The 23,629-nt window shown below is 39.7% G+C and overlaps 1 protein-coding gene across 3 annotated transcripts in view; it reads right to left on the reverse strand.

Annotated features, from left to right (window-relative positions):
- Positions 1–798: 798 nt before the first annotated feature.
- The window catches only part of trim37 (tripartite motif containing 37), a 103,636-nt gene continuing 80,805 nt past the window's right edge, over positions 799–23,629 (reverse strand). For 2 of the 3 annotated variants that reach the window (XM_043718163.1, XM_043718164.1), the window contains 7 exons: positions 21,506–21,796; positions 13,431–13,562; positions 12,617–12,803; positions 10,674–10,789; positions 8,804–8,953; positions 6,994–7,051; positions 799–3,739 (listed from right to left, as the gene is read on the reverse strand). In XM_043718163.1, coding sequence (XP_043574098.1) covers position 3,739; positions 6,994–7,051; positions 8,804–8,953; positions 10,674–10,789; positions 12,617–12,803; positions 13,431–13,562; positions 21,506–21,796 — 935 coding nt within the window. In that variant the 3' untranslated portion in view covers positions 799–3,738. The remainder of the gene's footprint in view (positions 3,740–6,993; positions 7,052–8,803; positions 8,954–10,673; positions 10,790–12,616; positions 12,804–13,430; positions 13,563–21,505; positions 21,797–23,629) is intronic. The other variant, XM_043718165.1, reaches the window with a different exon arrangement.

Genomic DNA, 23,629 nt, shown 5'->3' on the forward strand with positions numbered 1-23,629 from the left:
TGCAATATATGCTTCTCCACATTTCACACTGTTGAAAATGGATTCACATTTGTAACAGCCACCCATTATAATACTACAAAAGGATCCTGTAAAATATCATGGCTCAAGGACAAAGTCCAACATTAAAAGAAAGAACAGGTATTTATTCTTGACCACATTAGCATATTTTTCAATTAAGTCTTTTTGAAGCATGCTGTTGTAATGTGGAAAACCTGGCAACCAATCTGTGTGCAGCAAACACCCACAAGCAGCAATGAGATAAATACTGGATAAATTTGTATCTTAGTGATGCAAGGGATTAATAGTGGCTGTGAACAACAGGGGGAATTACTTTGGTTGTTGTTGAAATAATGCCAAGTAATCTCTTCGGTCCACCTGAGAGGACAGATGGGTTCTGTTACAAAAACAGAAATTGCCAGAGAAACTAGCATCTATGGAGAGAAAACAGAGTTAATCTTTTGAGTCCTGTGACCCTTCTTCAGAACTCCCAGATATCATGGGCTGGACAAGTACTATTCACACTTCATTGGTATTGTGGAATCTCCGTGCAATTTGGCAACTTAATTTGCAAATGCACTCAACATGCATTGAGAAGTTCAAGAGACAAAGCATTTTTATAGCAAAGATTCCTTTGCTAAGAGCATTCATATTGGTTGCCTACTTTCCCTCAGACTGTAAAATCAACTGCCAAAATCCTACTGTTTTTACATCTCTGATGAAAGATAGTCCCTCGCTGAAAACTGATTCACTAAACCATCCACCCCTCCCTGTTCAGAGGAAGCAAACCCTGACCAAGAATTAATATCTTTCAGTTTTATTAACTAAAAAAGTGCTTAAATGTGATCATGTAAACACGAGACAGTATTTAAAAAGCAAACACAATATTACATTACAGATAAACCGTAGCTTTTCTAAACAGTATTTCACAGTACAAGGTGCATCACATTCAGACAGGATTTCACCATGTATCACACAAACAGCACTCAGGGACTGTACATCAGTAAGCAACTTCCTACTATACAGGTTAGACCACTAGCAATGATTGACAAAGGAGCTGTTGCTCGAACTGTAAGTTCCCTCAATAAGAACCACCCCAGAAAGCACAACACAAAAATAAATTCACAGAAACCAAGACTCCAAAATGCATTTTAAAAAAAAACCCTGAAATGTTCAGAGTTAAATATAGCACTGGCAGAATAAGTTAGCTTTTCTTTGGAGGGGTGGGCAGGGGAGAGGGGGTGAATACTGATGGTGGTGCGTAAGCAGAATTACAGCAAAGACACTTGCATTTAGGGCAAATTATCTATTGCCATCCAAGAGAAGAACTGCAAATAGTAGAAAACATATTTAAAAATAAAATCTCTCCACATATGAGCAGGGTCGGTGAAAAAGTATAGAGTCTACATGTCGACCAAACCAGTAGAAACTACCAGAAATATCTACTTATTCCAGCAACTATTATTTCATTTTCAGCAACATGGAATGTTTAATTTTAGTACAATTAATTTGAGGACAATGACACTGGGTGAAAATATACCGTCAGGTTCTAACGCTGACAGAACAAACTGCTATTATGAAGAGAAGCTCTGAGTAGAGGAGACATTTAGCACCCATATAAAGCCTCAGAATTTATGTAAAGGCTTCTCTTAACAGAAAGGAACCAGCTCTTTAACCAGCAGCTTTGAGAATTCCCAGAGGAAGACAGTGGTTTGCACTACTGAGGTACATCTACATAACAAAAAGGAAATCTACAAAATGATTGCCTCCTGTAAGAAATGCAAATCGCAGAGAAGTGTACATTTGCGGATCATGCAGAATAACTGCTCCAAAGCAGGAGATAGAAATAAATAAACAGGGTACTTAGATGGAAAATAAATTCATTTGAAAGCATATGTTGGAATCTTAGCTTCATCCTTAACATAAAAATTATAATTGACAATCAGATGCAAGTAATCTTACAACGTGACTAAAGCATTCCCAACTTTTGATGGAGTATGTTAAATTTTAATTCTGAAGACATCTGAAGTTCATTACTCATAAAACTCCTGACCAGCAGACCACTGAATCTTTCTCCAGAGTTTCCTTCTACACAACAAGATTTGGAGGTGTAGTGCAATCTGATCCAGGGCACAATGGTGCCAAACTGTAGGAGAACTTTTGCTCAGAAATATGTTAGACACTAAGCATCAGGCCCAGAAATCTACAATCATAACTGTGTCAACAATGAGAACTATGGAACAAGTAACCACTGCTCACGGCAATCAAAGCTACAGTATAACCCTACTGTGTAGAGGAGCAATGGACTAGCAGTTAAACATGGCCAGTTAGAACACAGGCACTTAACAGTAATTAATCACAGCAAGGACATAACATTCAGGTAACTTTGCTAAAATGCACATTACATTAAAAGAAAGTACAAAGACATGAATAGATCAAATTTACAAGTGTTTAGCTAAGTAGTTATGTAATATATCACTCTATTCTGTGTTCACTGCATCAGAGACAGGGAAAATTCAACACTACACCGTAAATGCCCCTCATGAATCCAAAATGATCTTCGCATCATAGCATGCATGGAATTACAAAGTCACCTTATATCAGCCAATAATGTCTACTTACTGCTATATTCGATTAGATTATTAATTTGTTGGTCTACCAAAGTGGGATATTTTACAATCTCACAATCAGCTTAGGCAGTGGTCTGCAACCTGCATAAAAGATAACCCCAAGAGGCACAATGGCACTTTTGGGTTACAGTATTGCACCTTCTCCTCCATGGCACCTCCCCAATTTAGTCATGCACTCTGCTGAGGAAAGACCAGATGTGTCCAGGGGAGTAGGGCTTATTTTCTGCCAATAAAGAGACAAAGGACTAGCATAACGTTGCCTGCCAGTTGTTCTGGCCAAATAATGGGAATTAGGAGCAGAAAACAATTGTTTGCAAGAAACCTTCACCCTCTCACCCAGAAAGAGTTAAAGAAATATATATTTTATGAAAGTTAGCAAGTAGGCTGCTTGAGAAAAGGTGTTCTGACTTGCTTGAGAATACTTAGAATGGACTGCTCACAAGCTCAGCTACGTTAGAACCAATGGCAGTGAGACACCAATAATCCAGTGCACAGGATGTTAATAGCAGGACTCGCCTGCTGGGCTGCTCCAAAAATAACAGTTTTGTTTAAGTGGCATTTAAGATGCACCCAACCAGCAACTAGTTGCTGAGTATGTTTGTAAACTGGCTTCAATTAAAGAACCTCACCATCTTCCACTTCACTTTAGTGATTATACTTGCAAGCAAATCATTCCAATACATTATCGTTTATTATTAAACTTTTTTCTCCCCTCCCCCTCCCTAGAAGATACAGTCTAAATCCTGGAAAACATTCTGGAAGGAATGTTGCATGACAGGCTTGTGAATAGAAAGTGCAGTCCACACCAGCTCTGAAGGCAACATTCAACAAGAATTTGGACTGTCCATCAAATGGTTGTGTAACTCACTCCATCCCAATGATGATAACACAGAAAAAGAAAATCCATCAGTGCAAAGGTTTACTGGGATCTTGCTGCAACATACAGCTGGTATACTGCATGAGTAACAGGCAAGCATTAGCTTCAAATGGGATGTTACAGGTTATTTCCTTTATCCTACTTATTAAAGATGGGCAAATTCCTTTAGCAATCTCTTCCACAGTTTCACCAAAATTTGGATAAAAATGTCTTCCACGGACAAGGTCCTTATGATCTGTGGAGGAAAAAAAATCAAAGGTAAATGTTTAGTTGCTCAGATTTCTCTTCCTTTCTTTTCAGATGAAGTAGTCCCACCAGTTATAATTCTAGCTGCTACAACATAATTTGCAATTTCCTCAACCCTTCTGCAAAGGATTAACTAGCCTCCCCAGTTAATGATATGCTGCAGATCCATGCTCAGAAATACTCATACATCATTGCAAAGAGCGTACTAGATAACATTAGATTCTCCCCAACTGTGTGCCTCAGTTGTCCATTGCTAATTGCTGATATATTGTTTAATTTTAGAGAGCATAGAACAATCAATCACATTGCTGTAGGTCTGGAATCATGTGTAAGGATGGCCGATTCCCACCCTAAAAGCCATTAGTAAGCCTGCAGGATTTTTACAAAAGGTTGCGTTGCCATCATTACCAAGCAGCATCCAAGGAGCAGGACAATCGACGTTTCGGGCATGAGCCCTTCTTCAGGAATCAGGAAAGTTTCCTGAAGAAGGGCTCATGCCCGAAACGTCGATTCTCCTGTTCCTTGGATGCTGCCTCACCTGCTGCGCTTTTCCAGCAACACATTTTCAGCTCTGATCTCCAGCATCTGCAGTCTTCACTTTCTCCATCATTACCAAGTCCAGTTTTTAAATTCCAGACTTATTAACAGCCCTGTTGAGATTTGAACCCATATCACTTTCTCAATGGCCTTGAGTGCCTGGATTACTCACCCACTGACATTACCACCACACCATCTTCCCCAAAGAGAAAAGTTAGATATCCAGCATTAAGAACAGTCCAGTAGGTCCCTCTCACCCATCATGCATTTTATTGGACCAAAGATCTAAATATTTAGAAGGAAATACATTCTTGCCCGGTAACAAGTTAAAGTTTAAATTCTATGGCGTTACCTTTCCCTATTGGCAATTTGTAATTTCCTTTGAGTAAAGGGAAGACATTTTAGAACAGAAATAAGGAGAAACTTCTTCATCCAGAGAGTGGCGAATCTATGTAATTCATTGTCTCAGAAGGCTATGGAGGCCAGGTCATTAAGTATATTTAAGATGGAGATAGATAAGTTCTTGATTGTAAAATGACATCAAAGGTTACAGGGAGAATTGGGTTGAGAAACTTATCAGCCATGATCAAATGGCAGATTAGATGCGATGGGCTGAATGGCCTAATTTCTGCTCCTATGTCTTATCTCTGTGACCTCTTCTATTTTCAACTATCCAAGGACACAGAGATAGCTATTTTGAAAAGATATAGGGGTGTTCCAGTTGGTCTCTGAGGGAGTGGTTGGGATGGAGTGTGTGGAAAAAATTAAACTCCAACGAACAAACAAGTAAACCTGTCTTCTGAAGTGCCAGTGTTTATTTGTATTCAAATGTCAATGCTCTGCAAGCAGCCCAAATCAGAAAGGTTGTAGGTTATATCCCAACCTAGAGATAGAACAGAGCGTAGGATGACACTTCAATATACCATGCATGTACTATATTGCCAATGGTGAGGAGAAAAAATGCATGATAGATCAGAATTGAAGGAATGCAGCATTTACTGGTTGCAGGGCTGGAGAAAGGGTGAGGCAATTGAAACACGTGAAAACAATGGGAGCGTTGGTGGAACAGGAGCTGAAGGTCAGCAAGCACAGAGCAAAGGGTGGATAGTGTTTAGTGTGATTAGAATGCAACCAACAAACATTGAATGAACTCAAATTGTTGGAGATGGGAGACAGACCAGGAGACCAACAGCTAGTGAGGATTCAGACAGAATAAGGAACAGGAGAAGATGGGTGTTAAGACAGAAGGTGAAGTCAGTGTTTGGTAACGGACAGGTTCTGGGTGGAAGCTCAGTTCACGGTCAAATAGAAAACCAAAGGTTGTGAACAGTTTGGTTCAGTCTGAAACAGGGGTATCAGAGATTAGTGATGGAAATTTGTGACAGGGACTTTGATTTTCCTACTGTTTTACTGGAGGAAGTTTCAGTTCATCGAGTACTGGATGCTGGGAAGTCTGACAATACAAAGTTAGTGGAGTTGAGAAAGGGGATGATAGATGCAGTCAGTGCACATGTGTAGTCTGATGTATTCCTGAATGAGACTGGTGTAGCATTGTACATAGCTGAGAAATGAGAGGGGGTGAAGGGCAGACTCTCAGTAAACTCCAGAGATGGGAAGTGAAGACATTGTAAATTCGCTGACTGAACAAGTAAGAATAGAACTTGATGTGAATTAAGATATAAGTACCAGATGTAAAAGATTGGAGAGTAGCAGGAGAGCAATGTCAAGTCTCGAGGGAATGAACGCCTAGTCTGAGCACTCACACTCAGATTTGCATGGAGATGTTTGTGGAGAATGGTGCGATCAGCAATGTAAAGATTTCAGACAAACTGAGAATAAAGAGCAGGGAGGGCATCATTGTTGCTTTAAATAGGGCTATTTCAGTCCTTTGGCGGGACAGACATACTGGGAGAGTTTCAAACCAGGGATATTTTGGGAGGTGACTGCATACAAGGCCTTTGGACAAAATGAAGGTTTGAGATGAGCAGCAGTTTACAAGGGCAGAAGGCTCAAAGGCCTTTTTTTTAAAAAAAAAAGTGATGACAGTGTATAGAACCAGAAACACAGTTAATAGCAGAAGCTAGCATGGTGCAGCAGGAAGATAAAATGAGTGGTCAACGTTTTAACAACAAAGGTGTAACAGCTGTACAGAGTCTCAATCTTAGCGACAAAGAAGTCCATGAGTTTTGCTGGAGATGTAAATGAGGTGAGACTGTTGATAGTGGAGAAAAGGGATGAAGGGGTGAGGGTTAATTTTTTTGCATTCCATGATGATTCTGGTGTAACAACCAATGAGCAGCCTTGGTAGTTTTGGTAAAGCAGGACCTAATAGAGTTTGGCTGGCCTAGTCAAATCATGCTGTGAATCAACTGTGTATCAATTTTGCAATGTTGTGTCCCTTCCATCATGTCAAATGACCATGGTGAGACAAGGCATGAAAAGTGAATGTGTGAGTATGATTGAGTAGAAATATGCTGGTGAATGGTGCTCAAAGACCAGATTTTCTGTTGAGTGTAGGCCAAGAAGCTGGAAGTTTGAGAGATGTTGCGGTTGAGTTGATGGTGGGAGAAAGCTAGCACGGAGTGGGGTTTTCACTTTAAAGCAAAATGACAACGTTGATACTGGTCTTTTGATCCAGTGCATCGTGTACTTTTAGGTGCAATACATTGAGCTCAAAATGAACACAAAAAGTTTCTGTTCACTTACTACTCTTTTGCATCTCCATTGACAAAATTGGTGTTTCCAGAATTGCCCAAATCACCTGCTTGGAAAGAAAATACACATTGTATAGATCTCAAATTTTCCTCCTTTGAACATATTAAATTTATGATTTATCAGGTTGACAGTGATGGAAATGGATCACAAACTCTCCTGTGGTTTGAGGGTTGCAAAGCTGTTAAGTTGACTGGCTGGAGACATATGGGAGGGAGCGGGGGCGGGGTTGCCTGTTACTCAACTAATGGAAATTTTAAAAACTGTTCACCCTTATGTAACATCTTTTACTTCCAAAAGATCAGGATGAAATGAGAAATTCCCTTTGTGTTTTAAGTCAGCCAAACTCCTCCTCCTATCAGTGTCGACAAGCTTTCCACAGCAGCCGTTCTCCACCAGAGTACGTTAGGTTTTTCCTCCTCGCTTCTATCCCTCCACAGTAAACTGCATTGTAGATGATCACCCAGCAGACTGCTGCAGAAATTTTAAAAAAGAACCCTTCTTTTATTAGCACCCTCTCAAATTTCATTTGCCCCTTTCAACCCATGAAGGCGTTGAGTGTTTATGATCCTACAGGTATCAAGTGTCCTTTTGACTTTGAACAATTGGCTGTTAATCAATGTGAAGCTTCACAGTGAGCATTAACAAACTATTTGAGTGCAAGGTGTGGGATGTATTACAAAATTAGCTGAATTCTGTCCTTACCCAATATTCACTCACTTCCAGAGACTAGTGGAGGAATACACTGGAGCTTGAACCTAGCTCTAGAGTATCAAGACCAACTAACAGAATCCCCTATTGATGGCCCCTTGCCTTCCCAGCTGAAATGACCAAACAGTAGGAGCTAAGATTAAATGGCAGACCTCTACAATCTTTGCAATTTCACTGGATGAAGTAACCAAGTAATATTGTTAAAGATGCATTTATAAAGAGCCAGTGGTGTTCACATATCATAAAAGTAACTGTGAAATTTGAGAACATTATGACATTTATGCAAATGGCATAAATGCTTTCAGGAGAGGTTATTAGGAATGACAGCTTGAGTAAAGTAAGTGGAACAACATTGATACTGGTCTTTTGATCCAGTGCATTGTGTACTTTTAGATGCAATATATTGAGCTCAAAATGAACACAAAAAGCTTCTGTTCACTTACTACTCCTTTGCATCTCCATTGACAAAACTGGTGTTTCCAGAATTGAAAAGTTGTCTACAACAGTCCGGTGGATTGTTGAAACAATATAACTAAACAATATTATTAAAGGTACAACTGATGAGAATTTGTGAAAGTTAATCTATTCTTGTTGTGGAGACTTTCATGTTATAAACAAGTTTGAAAGCAATGTTCAAATAATTTATTGGCATCAGAATTGAATTGTAATTTAGGATTTATTTGATAATGTAAATGCCATTAAGGGCAAAACTTTCCAAACTTCCAGGATAATAAAAAGTTCAAACAAGACAATCCTATTGACAAGAAAGTAAATGTAAATAAAAACCAAGCGTCAGCTTTAACAGGACGAATTGTTGTGTTTGGATCCTACATCAAAACTAATTACAATGAAATGGTACACACCACAAAAAATGCCATAGTTTGCTGTCTCTTTTCAACTTGTTGACCAATTGGACACTTTCAACATTGTATTTTTGTTTCAGCATTAATCCAAATTTCTTTGCATGTATATGCAAATCATTCAAAAATCTTCCAATTATGTCAAAGTTTTTAAAGAAGTTTACCAATCATAGACAATTTAAAACAAAATTTATTGCCAGCACCCATCCAAGAATGAATACGTAGAATCCTACCTTCTCCAGAATTCTGAGTAGTGAAGTTATGAGTCACAAGCTCTGAGGCCATGTTCCCTTCTTGCTCCTCAATCTCAGTTTCACATTCACTCTCACTATCACTGCTCATACCAGGAAGTAAATGAAGGGCCTTTTTCTGAAGCAATGCAACTGTAAAAAGAACAAGATTAAGTTGAGAGGATTAAGATAAAAAGTTGGATGATGCACAAGAGCACAAGGATTCAGTGTGCAAAATTACAAGACCTTAAAAGTCAGTAATCATTCAAATGGAGGATCATAATTTAATATTAAATGTATATGAATCCATATAACAGCCACAGTAAGAGATCTATTATCAGCTTTGGGCTCCATGTTGTAAAATGTTGAAGCAACCAAAGAGAGAGCAGCAGTGATTCCTGATATGAAGAATTACAAATAAGACGACAAACACTTCACAAAGTGCAGTTATATTTGTTAGAACAGCAGATCACCTTATGGCCCTTTGAGCCTTTCAGCCATACAACAGGATTATAACCGAGCTTGAGCTTCAACTCCACTTTCTTGTATGATCCCTCATTTGAAGAGATCCCTAAAATCTGCCTTTCATACATTCAACGAAGGAGCTTTACTTCTCGAGTACAGGATTCCAAAGATTCGCAACCTTTGAGCAAAGGGATTTCATCTCAGTCCGAAACAATCGACCCTTTATCCTAAGACTATGCGCCCCGTGATCTAGAATCCTCAGTCAATGAAAACAACATTTCAGTATCTAACTTGTCAAGCCTTTTCAGAACCTTAAACTGAGGAGAAATGGGGGGGGAAGAAGAGATAAAAGGAACAGACTAATTCCAGTGCCTGAGTTGTCCCAAAAATGTAAATACAGGATTATGACTGCCTTAGGACAAGATAGGAGAAACCTTTCTTCAAACAGTTAAGTTGTGAAGCAAATGTTTAAATTAGGAACTTCAATTAAATAAATTAAGAATTGGTAATTGAAGAAAAAGGAATGTGGGGACTGGGACAAGACAGAGTTAGGGCCATTGCTCATATAGGCATACAACTACACATGTTGAGAGTGGGTCAAATAACATCATAGAAATTTCAACATGGTTATATATAGTTCTGAGAAAGTGAGGACTGCAGATGCTGGAGACCAGAGTCGAGAGTGTAGTGCTGGAAAAGCACAGCAGGTCAGACAGCATCCGAGGCGCAGGAGAATCGACGTTTCGGGCATAAGCCCTTTGTCAGGAATGAAGGACCTGATGAAGGGTTTATGCCCAAAATGTCGATCCTCCTGCTCCTCGGATGCTGCCTGACCTGCTGCGCTTTTCCAGCACCACACTCTCGACTATGTGTAGTTCTATGTATGTTATATCTGCTATTCGTTAACATGAAGGGCAGATAAAACCACAGTGTGGATGAAGGACAGACTTGGTGGTTGATGTGTTTCATTTTGGAGCTTTCCCAAATAAAGGCAAAATACAGTGAATGCTGAAAATCTGAAATAAAAACAGAAAATGCGAGAGAGAGAAACTGAGTGCAATATGACTTCTTTACAGCTATGCCCAGTTTTGAAGCAGTCAAAGCAGATTCAAAACATTAACTCTTCAAATGTTTATCCAAGTACTTTTTAGAAGGTTTCTTGCCTCAGGTAGTGCATTCCAGAATTCCATACCCTCTGGATGAAAAAGCTTTTTTTCAAATCCCCTCTGCACCTCCTGCCTTTTTCTTTAAAATTATGCCCATTGCTCTCTGGCAAAACTAAACCATTCACTTTCACAGCATTCAACATTAAAACTCATTGAGGCATGGCAATAGCATACTTATTTGCCTTGGCATCTTCCCAGCAACGTAACAGAAATTTCAAAGGCGTTACGAGATGAGATTTTACCTTCTTCTGGCCTATCCGATGTACCCTCAAGAGGTGAAACATGTGTTCCTGCAGTGCTTGCATTATCAGAATCAGAACGTTGCTGGTTATCTGTTAAACTGCATTGGGTTACTGACCTGAAAGCAAACAGAGAATATGAGGGGTCAATATGAGATGTTCAAATTACACACAAGCAATTTCACTTAAATGCTATTCTTGTCAACTCAATTTGTCTAAAACCATTATCTGACTGCTAACCCATTAAATAAAGGTACTTATTCAGCTTGATGGTGCACACTTGGAATTGAATCAGATAATTCAACTACTCCATTGACTCTAAAAGCAATATCATGAGTACATTTAATCTTTATTTTACTCTGAACATTAAACTACGTCACTAATATTTCCTTTCAAAAATAAGTTTCTTTTTGGTTGGCAAAATGTGACTATCATGGTGGAGACTATAAACCAAATCAGTCTACAATCATAAATATAGCAAGGGGAAAAGAAAGTAAAACAAAAGTATAATTAAATATACACAACACAGTAGAACCAAACTATCAGCATGCCTCAGTGACATTCTTGCAGTTTGTTTTAAGAAGGTAGAGTTTAAACTCCATGGTAGGACTTGAGCAAGTAATTGAGGCCCACAGTACAAGTGATGTGCTTCCTTTTCAGCATGTAAAACTTAAAATGAATCATTCAGCAAAACACAGTACAAACTACTCAGTTTACCAAGCTTGCTCTGCTATTCAGTTGGATCGTGGCTGATTTGGCTGAGGCCTCAACTCCACTTTCTTGCCTAATCTTATTGATTAACAATCTACCTGTACCTTAAAAGTATTCAATGATCCTGTATCCATTGCTCTGAGGAAGAAAGTTTCAAAATCTCTAAACCTTCTGGAAAACAGAATCTTCACATAAATGGAAAATTCCTTATTTTAAGGAGCATCCTCCCACCATCCCAGTACTTCTGAAGGGAGGAAAAATCCTTTCAGTATCCATCTGGTCAAGTCACCTCAGGATCTTGTACGTTTCAATAAGATCACCTCACATTCTTCTGAACTTCAATGGATACAGGCCCAACCTGTTCCAACCTCTCTTCAGAAAGTAACCCTTTCATTCCAGGTATCAATTGATTGTATCTTCTTTGAACTGTGAATGTATTTATATCCTTTCTTAAATAAGGAGTACAAAACTGCACACAGTATGGCAGGCGTGGTCTCACCAATGCTCTGTACAACTCAAGTAAAACATCCATACTTATCTATTCTGTTCTTCTTGTAATGGACAACAATCCATTTGCTTTCCTAATCACTTACAGTATCTCCATACTAACAGTGATTCATTATCAAGACACCCAGATCCCCTTGTATCACTGTTCTCCACAAGCAGTTTGTGTGAATATTAAAAGACAAATGATACAGTTCGAAGAGCAGGAAGTTCTCCTGATGTCCTGAACAGAAATTCTCACTAGAATTACCACTAAAATGAACTAAAATGTCTACATGTCCCACTTGTTCTGAAGAGTCATACTAGAGTTGAAGCGTTAATGGTTTCTTTCTCCAGATGCTGCCAGACCTACTGAGTTTATCCAAGATCATCTGTTTCTTTCAGATTTTCAGCATTTCACTTCTATTTCTCTCACTTGCTGCTTTCAGGATTTTTGGGTTTATACTGGCTGTTGTTTGTCTACTTGACAACAGGAGCTACATTGCAAAAGTAATTTGGAATTATAATGAATAGCGATAAATTCAAATGATGCCCTTTCATAAATAATGGCATCTGTTCTACTGGGTCCTGTGGCACTTCATCCCATTTGGGAGCATTTTAAACTTGAGAATACAGGTTGCCCAATTATTTCCCTCAGTTTGGAAATAATTATAAAACAGATAACTGCACAGCTGCACAAAGAGAAGGCTGGTTGCAATTCAACACAAGATAAATTACTTGAGCACGCTTACCCTAAACTGGCAACTTTCCGTGTAATTTCAAGTGCTGCCAATCCATTCAATGCAGTGTTACTGAATTGGTCAGATGCAGTAACAGTAAAAGCTCTGTCCTCAGCCTTACAGGTTGATGGAGCTTCCAAGTCATTTGCCTTGATTACAGAGTGTGGTGATCCTCGTCTACTGCTAGGCTTTGACAGTCCTACATTAAAAAAAATTAGAACATTAGAAATTTAGAAAGAAATCTCAAATGATTTGCTAGAATCTATATTAACCTCTTGCTTGCACCAATAGATGTAATCCAAGTCTGATATTCAAGAGGTCAGGAGAAGATTTTGTTGACTATATCCTATTAATTGCTACTAAATACTTGGACTTTTTTTAAATACAAAAACAGGTTTACCACATCAGCTATTTTGTGCAAATACACATTGCAGACAACATCAGAAGGACAACAGTGGGAGCCAGAAGTGGAATGCAACAGACTATATGTAACATCAAGCTGGATTATACTTGTAGACATCTCAACAAGCATGGCTACAAGGCTTGGAGGGAGAGAGAGGATGCTTGGCCAGATCATGGGTAGGACAAACTTTGTTGTGTTAAATCATTTATCATTACTGAGATGGTCAGATGTAAAGAACGTCTATTGTAAAAGGTGTATTTTTCAAACAGCAAATCATGCTGTATATTTTAAGTACGGAATTTATGAAATCTACGCAAAATCATCTGCTTCAATAATTGTGAGGCTTTGCTTTTGGATATATTCAACCTTGTGACATAGCATCAAATTTAAACAAAAATGACTAAAACAAAGTAAGATAGTTACCTGTTGTGCAGGATTGACAATTTTCTTGACAGTGGAGATCTTTATCACCACATTCCAGAGCTCTACGGAAAGAGAAACTAGTCCCTGAACCTGAGCGACTATGTCTTGGAGATCCACACTTCTTTGTAGATGCTGAAAGGAAAAATTGAAGGGAGTGGATTTACAAGTTCACAGTTCATCTGTTTTGCTGTACCCCACAAACTCAATTGGTAATACTTGGAAACCATGCTACTGCTTTTTAAAGAAGAAACATTAAGATAGATTGGAGTGCAAAAGCAGGATTGTTACTTGACAAATAATCAGTTCTGGATTCAGAAACTTTAATGTTTAAATTCAAAAGTCCATGTACAAAAAAGTTCATGAGAACCTGAAGACAGTAAATGACAGGGCAAAATTGTGGTAGTGTTTACAGTTTCTCTTTTCTTCACAGAAACAGAGAGATCTCTTCATTGAGATCAATTTACCTCATTGTTCAAATTTGTTAGATTCTTCCCACAAACCCGCACTCTGCTCACTTGAGTATTTTTTCCTGTTTTTTTAAAAAGCAAAGTCCTTTTCACAATGTGCTCACCAAATTGAATTCATGTTCACAGGGCATTTACTGTTCTGACGTCAAAAGGCACTGGCTCAGGGTGACCAGGATGTACACTCAAGCGAATCAGTCCTGTTTCCAAGGCAACTCCAATCTGATCGCTCAGCACTAAATTCCAGCATTTAAGAACATTTCACTAAACATTTAGTGCTTTTCTTTCAGAGTATCTTTGACTGCCTGTAGCACATAAAAGTGGATTTTTTTTGAGGAAGGGTAAGAGGAAAATTTCAAATCAGGCACTGAATGGAAAGAGAGTCACTAATACATTGTTCTACAAAAGAGTACAATTAATTCTGAACAGTCTGAATTTAACTTTTAAACAAGTGTCGTCAATTCCAAATGGGCTAGGCATTATGAGCAACAAATGCTTAGAGGTTTGATGCCTGATTGGTGCCACTTGTGGAGCTCCAGTGTTTTTGGGTTAGCAGGAGCATAAATACCATTTCCAACAGAAACTGTGAAAAGAGATCCATTTGTATTTTGTTATAAAAGATTTCTAGTATCTTTTGTTTAAGTAATGCTTAGTTAGCCCAAAACTGGATTCAGTGAAAAACAGTGCCCTCTACTGGAAGTACACATTCATGCTATTGTTTGAGGGCTGCCAATGACTGGGCTATGGTGCCTCCTCGTGACTCCCACACATTCGGAAAAAGTCACTTGGATGAGAAAGTGCAGGAGTCACGACACTCATGACGCATCTACAGCCAGAACAGGAAAGAATGGGAGAAAACTGAAGAAATATACCTTATATTGCCCTCATTCTACTAAAACAGAGATAACTGGAAATAGCAATGCATTTTGCAATTCACACTAGTACCTGTTTACCAACTATAGCATTAAGTAATTTCTATAAGGATTGTTGGTAAGTTTCTAAATTAACCTCTTAATGGATCAAGTGGTGAATGATGCCACTTCTATTACTTGGTTGCTATATTTTGGATGGGTTTCACAATAGATGGTGACAAGTTTGCCCTACATTCCAAACATGGCTCAGCAAATCTTTACAAGCCACAGATTTCAACCAAACCTTTCAAATGGACTTTGAATTGAATCACTTCTCAGGACCAGCAACACTCAAGTAGCTGCTGTTGGGTTTGACTGGTTTATCAGATCCCATCCACCCCTATTGACTCTAACAGTTACCTTAACGCTTGCTGAAGAGGGAGGGAATAGTGTCAAAGTGTGAAAGCTATGATTGGCATTTTACAGTACTCAATAATCATACCCTTCAACAAACCAGGAGTGGTAGGTGAAGATCTGTTATATTAGTCTTCACCTAATCAACTAATTCAAATTTTCCTCTGCAGAAAAAAAACAAACTGCTGGAAGTGGACAGCAGATCCATTAGTATTTATTTCAGATTTTCAGCTTTTGGTAAGGTGATCTTTACTTCAGTATTAGTTAGTCCAGAACTGGATTCAGCGAAACACAACATCTGTCAAACATTTAATGGCTTGCACCCCTGTTATCTAATTATAAAGGTAAAGGAATACTAAGGGCTGGAGGAAAAAAGCACATTGTGCTTGTAACACTCAATGACTCAAATCAGTGAATCCCTACAGTGTGGAAGCAGGCATTTTGACCCATTGAGACCAAACCGACCCTCCAAAAGAGCATCCCACCCAGATCCACCACATCCCCATAACCGTGCACTTCTCATGCTAATCCATCCAGCCTGACCATCCCTAAATATTGTTGGCAATTTAGCATAGCCAATCCACCTAACCTGCATATCTTTGGACTGTGGGAGGAAACTCATACAGATATGGGTACTCAGCTAATAGTAAGATTCTTGGTAGTGTAGATGAACAGAGAGATCTCTGTGTCCATGTATATAGATCCTTGGAAGTTGCCACCCAGGTTGCGAGGGTTGATACGAAGGCATACGGTTTGTTAGCTTTTATCGGTAGAGAGATTGAGTTTCGGAACCATGGGATCATGCTGCAGCTGTACAAAACTCTGGTGCGGCCACATTTGGAGTATTGCATACAGTTCTGGTCACTGCATTATAGGAAGGATGTGGAAGCTTTGGAAAGGGTTTAGAGGAGAGTTACTAGGATGTTGCCTGGTATGGAGGGAAGGTCTTACAAGGAAAGGCTGAGGGACTTGAGGTTTTTTTTATTAGAGAGAAGTTGATTGAGAGGTGACTTAATTGAGAGATATGATAATCAAAGGGTTAAATAGGGTGGGCAGTGAGAGCCTTTGTCCTCAGATGGCGATGGCTAGCTCGAGAGGTCATAGCTTTAAATTGAGAGGTGACAGATATAGTCAGATGTCAGAGAAAGTTTCTTTACTCAGAGTAATAGGAGCATGGAACACACTGCCTGCAACTGTGGTAGACATGCCAATTTTAAGGGCATTTAAATGGTCATTGGATAGGCATATGGACAAGAATGAAATAGTGTAGGTTAGATAGGTTTCATATTGGTTCCACAGGTCAGCGCAATATCAAGGGGTGAAGGGCCTGTACTGTGCAAACTCCACACAGTCATCCAAGCCTGGAAGTTTGTAAAGAGAAAAGACAAGGCAGAATTCTTCACTGATGCTAGATTTAGCTAAACAGTGAACTGGAGTGATCCAAATATGAAACTGTTATCGCTGGGTTTCTGCCAGCTAAAGAATCCAGCAAGGTTTCTATGGTTAGATTGTTATTCTCTTTTGAAATAAATCTAAACTGTATATATGGATGGAAGCATGGTGCACCCCTGAAAGACTAACACTTGTAATGCAAACTGATAGTCATTAGAGAACATAAGCATTTGGATCAATCTTGTATTTAACCAAGACTTAAGTGTTTAAGCTCCTTTAACAGCACAGTTGAAACATATATTCCAGTTGAGGATGACCCCACAGAAATGATACTAAGAAATGTCCACGTTACTTGGACAGGATTATATAGATCATTGTGAACATGACACAATTAACATTATAAATTGCAGTTTATCACTTCAAACCCCAACAGGATAGCAGCTTTGCATAACAAGTGCGCAACATATACACAATATTAGTATTAACTAGCTGAAAGAGACTATCAAAAGTGGTCAACTTAGCAAGGCAGTCTAATGAGCGGTTGTAGCCAGGATCAGTCGTAGGAGGAAATAAAACAGAATAGCTATGCAACAAATACAGGTAGAAGACCCTTCATCCGAACATCCAAAAACCGCAAAGCTCTGAAAACCAAAGGTTTTCATGGGGGGGGGGGGGAGTGGAGTGTCAGTCATGTTTGCGTAACATAACAGGATTTTCTTGGCGGGCGAAGGCCACACCCACTCAACCCACGTGGTGGCGTGGCCCAGCACTCGCAGGTGTCAGTCATGTATTGTTTTTACTATACTTAATTGTTTACTTTCAGAGTGACAATGTCAAAAGGAGGTGCAGGTACACCTACGGGTAACAATAATATAAAGAAAAGAAAGCATCTGAGATTATCAATAATGCAGAGAGTTATTGTAGAAGCTTGATCGTGGTGTGGCTGTGCGACGTCTTACTGAAGAACTTGATCGTGGTGTGGCTGTGCGACGTCTTACTGAAGAATATAGTGTCAGAACTACCACTGATTTGAAGAAACAGAAAGGCAAGTTACTGAAGTTTTATGGTAACAGTGATGACCATAAACTAATGGAAAATAGGAAATGAAGTTAAAATGAAGATCTTAACTGTGTGTTGATGGAGTGGATCAGACAACGAAGAAGTGAACGTATGCCACTGACTGGTTTGATGGTCATGAAATAAGCTAGAAAATGTCATAAAGAACTGAACATTAAAGGTGAGTGTCAATATTCAGAAGGTGGCTGCAGAAATTCAAGAAGCTTAATGGTGTGAAATATCTGAAAATCTGTGGTGAACAGGCTTCTGCTGACCATGAAGCAGCTGAAAATTATATTGATGAATTTGCCAAGCTGATATCTGATGAAAGTCTTAGTCCTGAACAAATTTACAATGCTCATTAAAACGGCTCTCAATTGACACTATGTCCCAGGAAAACCTTAACAACGGCTAATGAGAGAACACCAACAGGTTTTAAGGAAACTAAGGACAGATTAACTATGCTTGGGTGTGCCAATGCTGCAAGCATACACAAGGCGAAATTGGCAGTGATTGGGAAAAGCAAACATCCGAGATGTCTTAAAGCTGTACACAATTTGACTGTGCATTATTGTGCAAACAGGAAAGCATGGGTAACCAGAGAAATGTTTTCCGACTGGTTCAGTAAACACTTCGTACCAGCGGCACGAGCTCATTGTGGGCAAGCTGGACTGGAAGAATAGTGTAAAATTTTTATTGCTCCCGGACAACTGCTCTGCACATCCCCCTGCCAAACATCTTGTGAAAAGTAATGTTTTTGGCATTTACTTGCCCCCGAATGTGATATCTGTATTACAACCTTGTGACCAAGGAATTTAACACCCCATGAAGAGCAAGTATAAAGACTGTTGTGGTTCTGTTCGCCGAGCTGGGAATTTGTGTTGCAGACGTTTCGTCCCCTGTCTAGGTGACATCTTCAGTGCTTGGGAGCCTCCTGTGAAGCGCTTCTGTGACGTTTCCTCCAGCATTTATAGTGGTTTGTCTCTGCTGCTTCCGGTTGTCAGTTCCAGCTGTCCGCTGCAATGGCCGGTATATTGGGTCCAGGTCGATGTGTTTGTTGATAGAATCTGTGGATGAGTGCCATGCCTCTAGGAATTCCCTGGCCGTTCTCTGTTTGGCTTGTCCTATAATAGTAGGGTTGTCCCAGTCGAACTCATGTTGCTTGTCCTCTGCGTGTGTGGTTATTAAGGATAGCTGGTTGTGTCGTTTTGTGGCTAGTTGATGTTCATGAAGGCGGATTATTAGCTGTCTTCCTGTTTGTCCTATGTAGTGTTTTGTGCAGTCTTGCAGGGGATTTTGTACACTACGTTGGTTTTGCTCATGCTGGGTATCGGGTCCTTTGTCCTGGTGAGTTGTTGTCCGAGAGTGGCTGTTGGTTTGTGTGCTGTTATGAGTCCTAGTGGTCGCAGTAGTCTGGCTGTCAGTTCAGAAATGTTCTTGATGTATGGTAACGTGGCTAGTCCTTTGGGTTGCGGCATGTCCTCGTTCTGTTGTCTTTCCCTTAGGCATCTGTTGATGAAATTGTGGGGTATCCGTTTTTGACAAATACAGAGTAGAGGTGTTCTTCTTCCTCTCTTTGCAGTTCTGGTGTGCTGCATTGTGTTGTGGCCCTTTTGAACAGTGCCTTGATGCAACTTCTTTTGTGTGTGTTGGGGTGGTTGCTTTCGTAGTTCAGGACTTGGTCTGTGTGTGTGTGGCTTTCCTTTATGGTGAATTCTCCGTTCGGTGTTCTCTGTACCATAATGTCTAGGAATGGGAGTTGGTTGTCCTTTTCTTCCTCTCTTGTGAATCGGATTCCTGTGAGTGTGGTGTTGATGATCCGGTGTGTGTTTTCTATTTCTGTGTTTTTAATGATTACAAAGGTGTCATCTACATATCTGACCCAGAGATATCTGTTATAGACTCACTACAAATGCCGGAGGAAAGATCACAGAAGCGCTTCACAGGAGGCTCCCAAGCACTGAGGATGTCACCGAGACAGGGGACGAAACGTCTGCAATACAAATTCCCAGCTCGGCGAACAAAACCACAACAACGAGCACCCGAGCTACAAATCTTCTCACAAACTTTGAAGTATAAAGACTATTTTTGAAATAGTATGCTTGCTGCAGAGAGGTAGGAATTCAAGACTTCCTGAAAGAGTTTAGTCTTAAGGATGCCATTTAAGCATTTGCTAATGCTTGGAATCATGTTGATAAAACAACACTAACAAATGCTTGGCACAGACTCTGGCCTACAACTATGTTTCTTATAAATGAACCTACAGATGAAGAGTTTGAAGGATTTCATGTCACTGAAGAGAAAACGATGATAGTAAGTCTTGTTACTTATGCACAAAGTTTATCAGATGGAAGCGTAAATAAATTACATGAAGCTGACATCGAAGAAATGCTGAACATTGACAATGATGTGCCTGTCGTGCATTCCTTGAGTGATGGGAACATTAGCTGAAATGGATGACAATGATGATAAGTTAGTGAACACAGTTGAAAAAGTGCCCACTGACAATATGGTGAAAATGTGTGATCAGTTAATTGCTGGCCTTGAACAACTTTCATTTATCCGTGAGCAAGAGATTATGGCAATTTATTCAATTAAAGAGATTGCTTAGACAGAAACCTATGTTAATGAGACAGATGACACTTGAAGAAGCTTTTAAAAATGTTGCCTGCAATAGTGCTGCAGCTGTGTATGTTTAAGTTTTCCCAAATGGATTGTTGTAATGATTTTTCTGGAAATAAAATGTTGTTGAATACGCATGGTTGATGCATTTCATTTATCAGTACACTTCTCTATAAATAAAGTGTGGTAGTATTTATAGTCTTTATTTATGTTTGATTACGGGATGTGCCCTACACCCTACAGGGACACTGAAAACCGAAAAATTCCAAATTCCGAAAAGCAGCTGGTCCCAACGATTTCGGATAAAGGATAGTGTACCTGTACAACCAAATTAAAGCATCTTCTGATTCTGGTTATCTCTCAGGAATCTAATGTGTGTGCAATCATTCTATATTTCCACCTATTAAATTCTCAGCAAATCACAGTTCTGAACTTCTGTCTAACTGTTTGGATTTCTGACGGTGGTATTTTTCATCCACTGCTTGCATTTCACACTATTGCAGATTATTACTGCACTCTGCAATAGTGCAAATGTGCAAAAGATGTTTGTATACTTCCACCAAGTTTTGTCTACTTGGCAACCAGTTAATGTTAGTTAGGTCAGCTGGCAATACATCATGCACATATTTTTCATTATTTCTTCTTGGGATGTGAGGACTGCTGAAAAGGACAGCATTTGTTGTCTATCCTTATTTGCCCTTAAACGAAGTGGCTTGAGAGGCTATTTCAGAAGGCAGTTAAGAGTCAACCACATTGCAATGGGTCTGAAGTCACCAGGTAAGAATGACAGATATCCTTCCCTGAAAGGACATCAGTGAACAATTTATGACAATTGCCAATGTTTACATGATCACCATTAGACTAACTTTTCAGTTCTAGATTTTATTGAATTCAAATTTCACCATCTGCCATGGTGGGATTCAAGCTCATAACCCAGGAGTTACAACCTGGGGACCTGTGCAGTGCCACTACTACTACGTCACAATCTCGTCTTAAATTGTGACCTGGTTAGGTTATATTTCACTTTATTTGAGTATACAAACCTTCAAGTGGTATCAACACTGATGAGGGTTTCTCTTAAAATCAGAAATGTTTCTGAGAACTGCTCAGACATCACCCACTGAAGATACCTATGACAAACATATGGTTTTTGAATTTAAACCCATTTTCTTGAATAAATCCAAAATCAATTTTAGCAACTTGTGCAAAAACCAGGTATTTTTACATTCTTCACATTGGCCATAGGGCAAATATCAGTCTCCTGTTCATAACTCACCAAATGATATGTAATTGGAAAGGAGATCTAGTCCAGATTCATTTCTCCGAATGTTGTCAATTCCACATGTCCCTGATGTTCCTTGTTCTCCTACATAAGTGGTGCAATTCATCCCCAAATCAGCACATGATACTGTGTTACTTCGCGCCTCAGACATTTGGCTTTTGACTTCAGACATTTTGCTTCTGACTTCAGCCATTTGGGCCTTCAATCTCTTCAGAACCCCGGAATTAGGAGGCGATCGACGCACAGTCTGCTGTCTCCGCTGCTCACGATCTTTCCGACATTGAGCTAATATGTAAAAAGAAAAATGGATGCAAAGTTATTTTAAAACAAATTGGGTGGCTTAGTAAATCATGAACAAAATAGTAGTTGGTGTTGGGATCCAAAACTGTGACAGCTACCACCAGAAAGGCCAAGATAGCAGATGCCTTGGAATACCATCACTTGTAAGCTCCCGTCCAAGTCACACTATGTTTACTTGTAACTATAATCGCTGTTCTGTCACTATTATTTAAAGTGTATATTTAAACAGAAAATCTGCATAAAGCTGCAGCACAAAGAGACTTGGGAATACTCGTGCATGAATCATAGAAAGCTAACACACAGGTGCAGCTGGTAATCACAAAAAATCCTATAAAATCAAATCTGAATGGAATGTTGGCCATGATTTCAAGGGGGTTTGGAGTATAAGTGTAGTGAAATCTTACTGTAACTGTACATGGTGCTGGTGAGACCACGTCTGGAATAATGAGAGCAGTTCTGGTCCTCTTATTTAACGGCAAGATATCACAGGAGGCAATTTAGAGAAGGCTAATTAGGATGGTCCCTGGTATGGAGGGATAATCTTATGAAGACAGGTTAAACAGGTTGGGACCCTACTCACTGAAGTTTGGAAGGAGGAGGTGAGCTCATTGAAACATACACGATTCTTAAGAGGCTTAACAGGGTAAACGCTGAGAGAAGGTTTCCCCTCATGGGAGAGTCTGGTCCTGGAGGGCATTGTCTCAGAATAAAGGGATGCCAATCTAAGATGGAGATGAGCAGGAATTTCTTCTTAGAAGGTTGGGTGTCTTTGGAATCCTTGTCACAGAGAGCTGTTGGAGCAGAGCCCTTGTATGTATTTTAGGGTGAGGTAGATAGGTTACAGGAAAATGCAAGCAAGCGGACAAGAGGAAGTCACATCAGTCATGATCCTACTGAATGATGGAACAGGCTTGCGAGGATGAACAGCCTACTTTGGTTTTAAAATCCTGGAACTTCGATACAGCACTGTGGGCGTGCCTATACTACATGGATTGCAGCAGATTAAAGTAGCACTCATCAGCACTTCCTCGGAAGGGCAATTAGGAATAAGCAATAAAACGTTGACCTAGCAAACACCATCAACATCCCATGAAAAAAATAAACACAATGAAAAATACTCAAAAGTTCTGAGTTAATTTTGGGAGTCTGTGATGATTAATCCAGTTTCAAAAAGAGTCCTTTAACCAAAGCAGAAATGGAGACCCACTGCACTAAAGCATACTACTTCTGTTAGAATCCTTTCAGCTAAGTTTACCTTTTTTCTATTTTTTATCTAAAGGTACACCTCCTGTCAAACTACTGGTCAGTATGGCTCAGGAACTCATTGGATCAACTCACGACAATTTAAGTGTTATGGAAATAATAAAAGAAATTAGAAATTGATCAGTTTGAACAGTCTCATTGTTGATCTTCAGAACAGAGAAGAATACAGCGCAGTACAGGCCCTTCGGCCCTCGATGTTGCGCCGATCCAAGCCCACCTAACCGACACTAGCCATTAGAAATTGATCAGTTTGAACAGTCTCATTGTTGATCTTCAGAACATAGAACATAGAAGAATACAGCGCAGTACAGGCCCTTCGGCCCTCGATGTTGCGCCGATCCAAGCCCACCTAACCGACACCAGCCCACTATCCTCCATATGCCTATCCAATGCCCGCTTAAATGCCCATGAGGGAGAGTCCACCACCACTGCTACTGGCAGGGCATTCCATGAACTCACGACACGCTGAGTAAAGAACCTACCCCTAACATCTGCCCTATACCTACCCCCCCTTAATTTAAAGCTATGCCCCCTCATAATAGCTGACTCCATACG

This window comes from Chiloscyllium plagiosum, chromosome 28, assembly GCF_004010195.1.
Source record: "Chiloscyllium plagiosum isolate BGI_BamShark_2017 chromosome 28, ASM401019v2, whole genome shotgun sequence".
Taxonomy (NCBI): Eukaryota; Metazoa; Chordata; class Chondrichthyes; order Orectolobiformes; family Hemiscylliidae; genus Chiloscyllium; species Chiloscyllium plagiosum.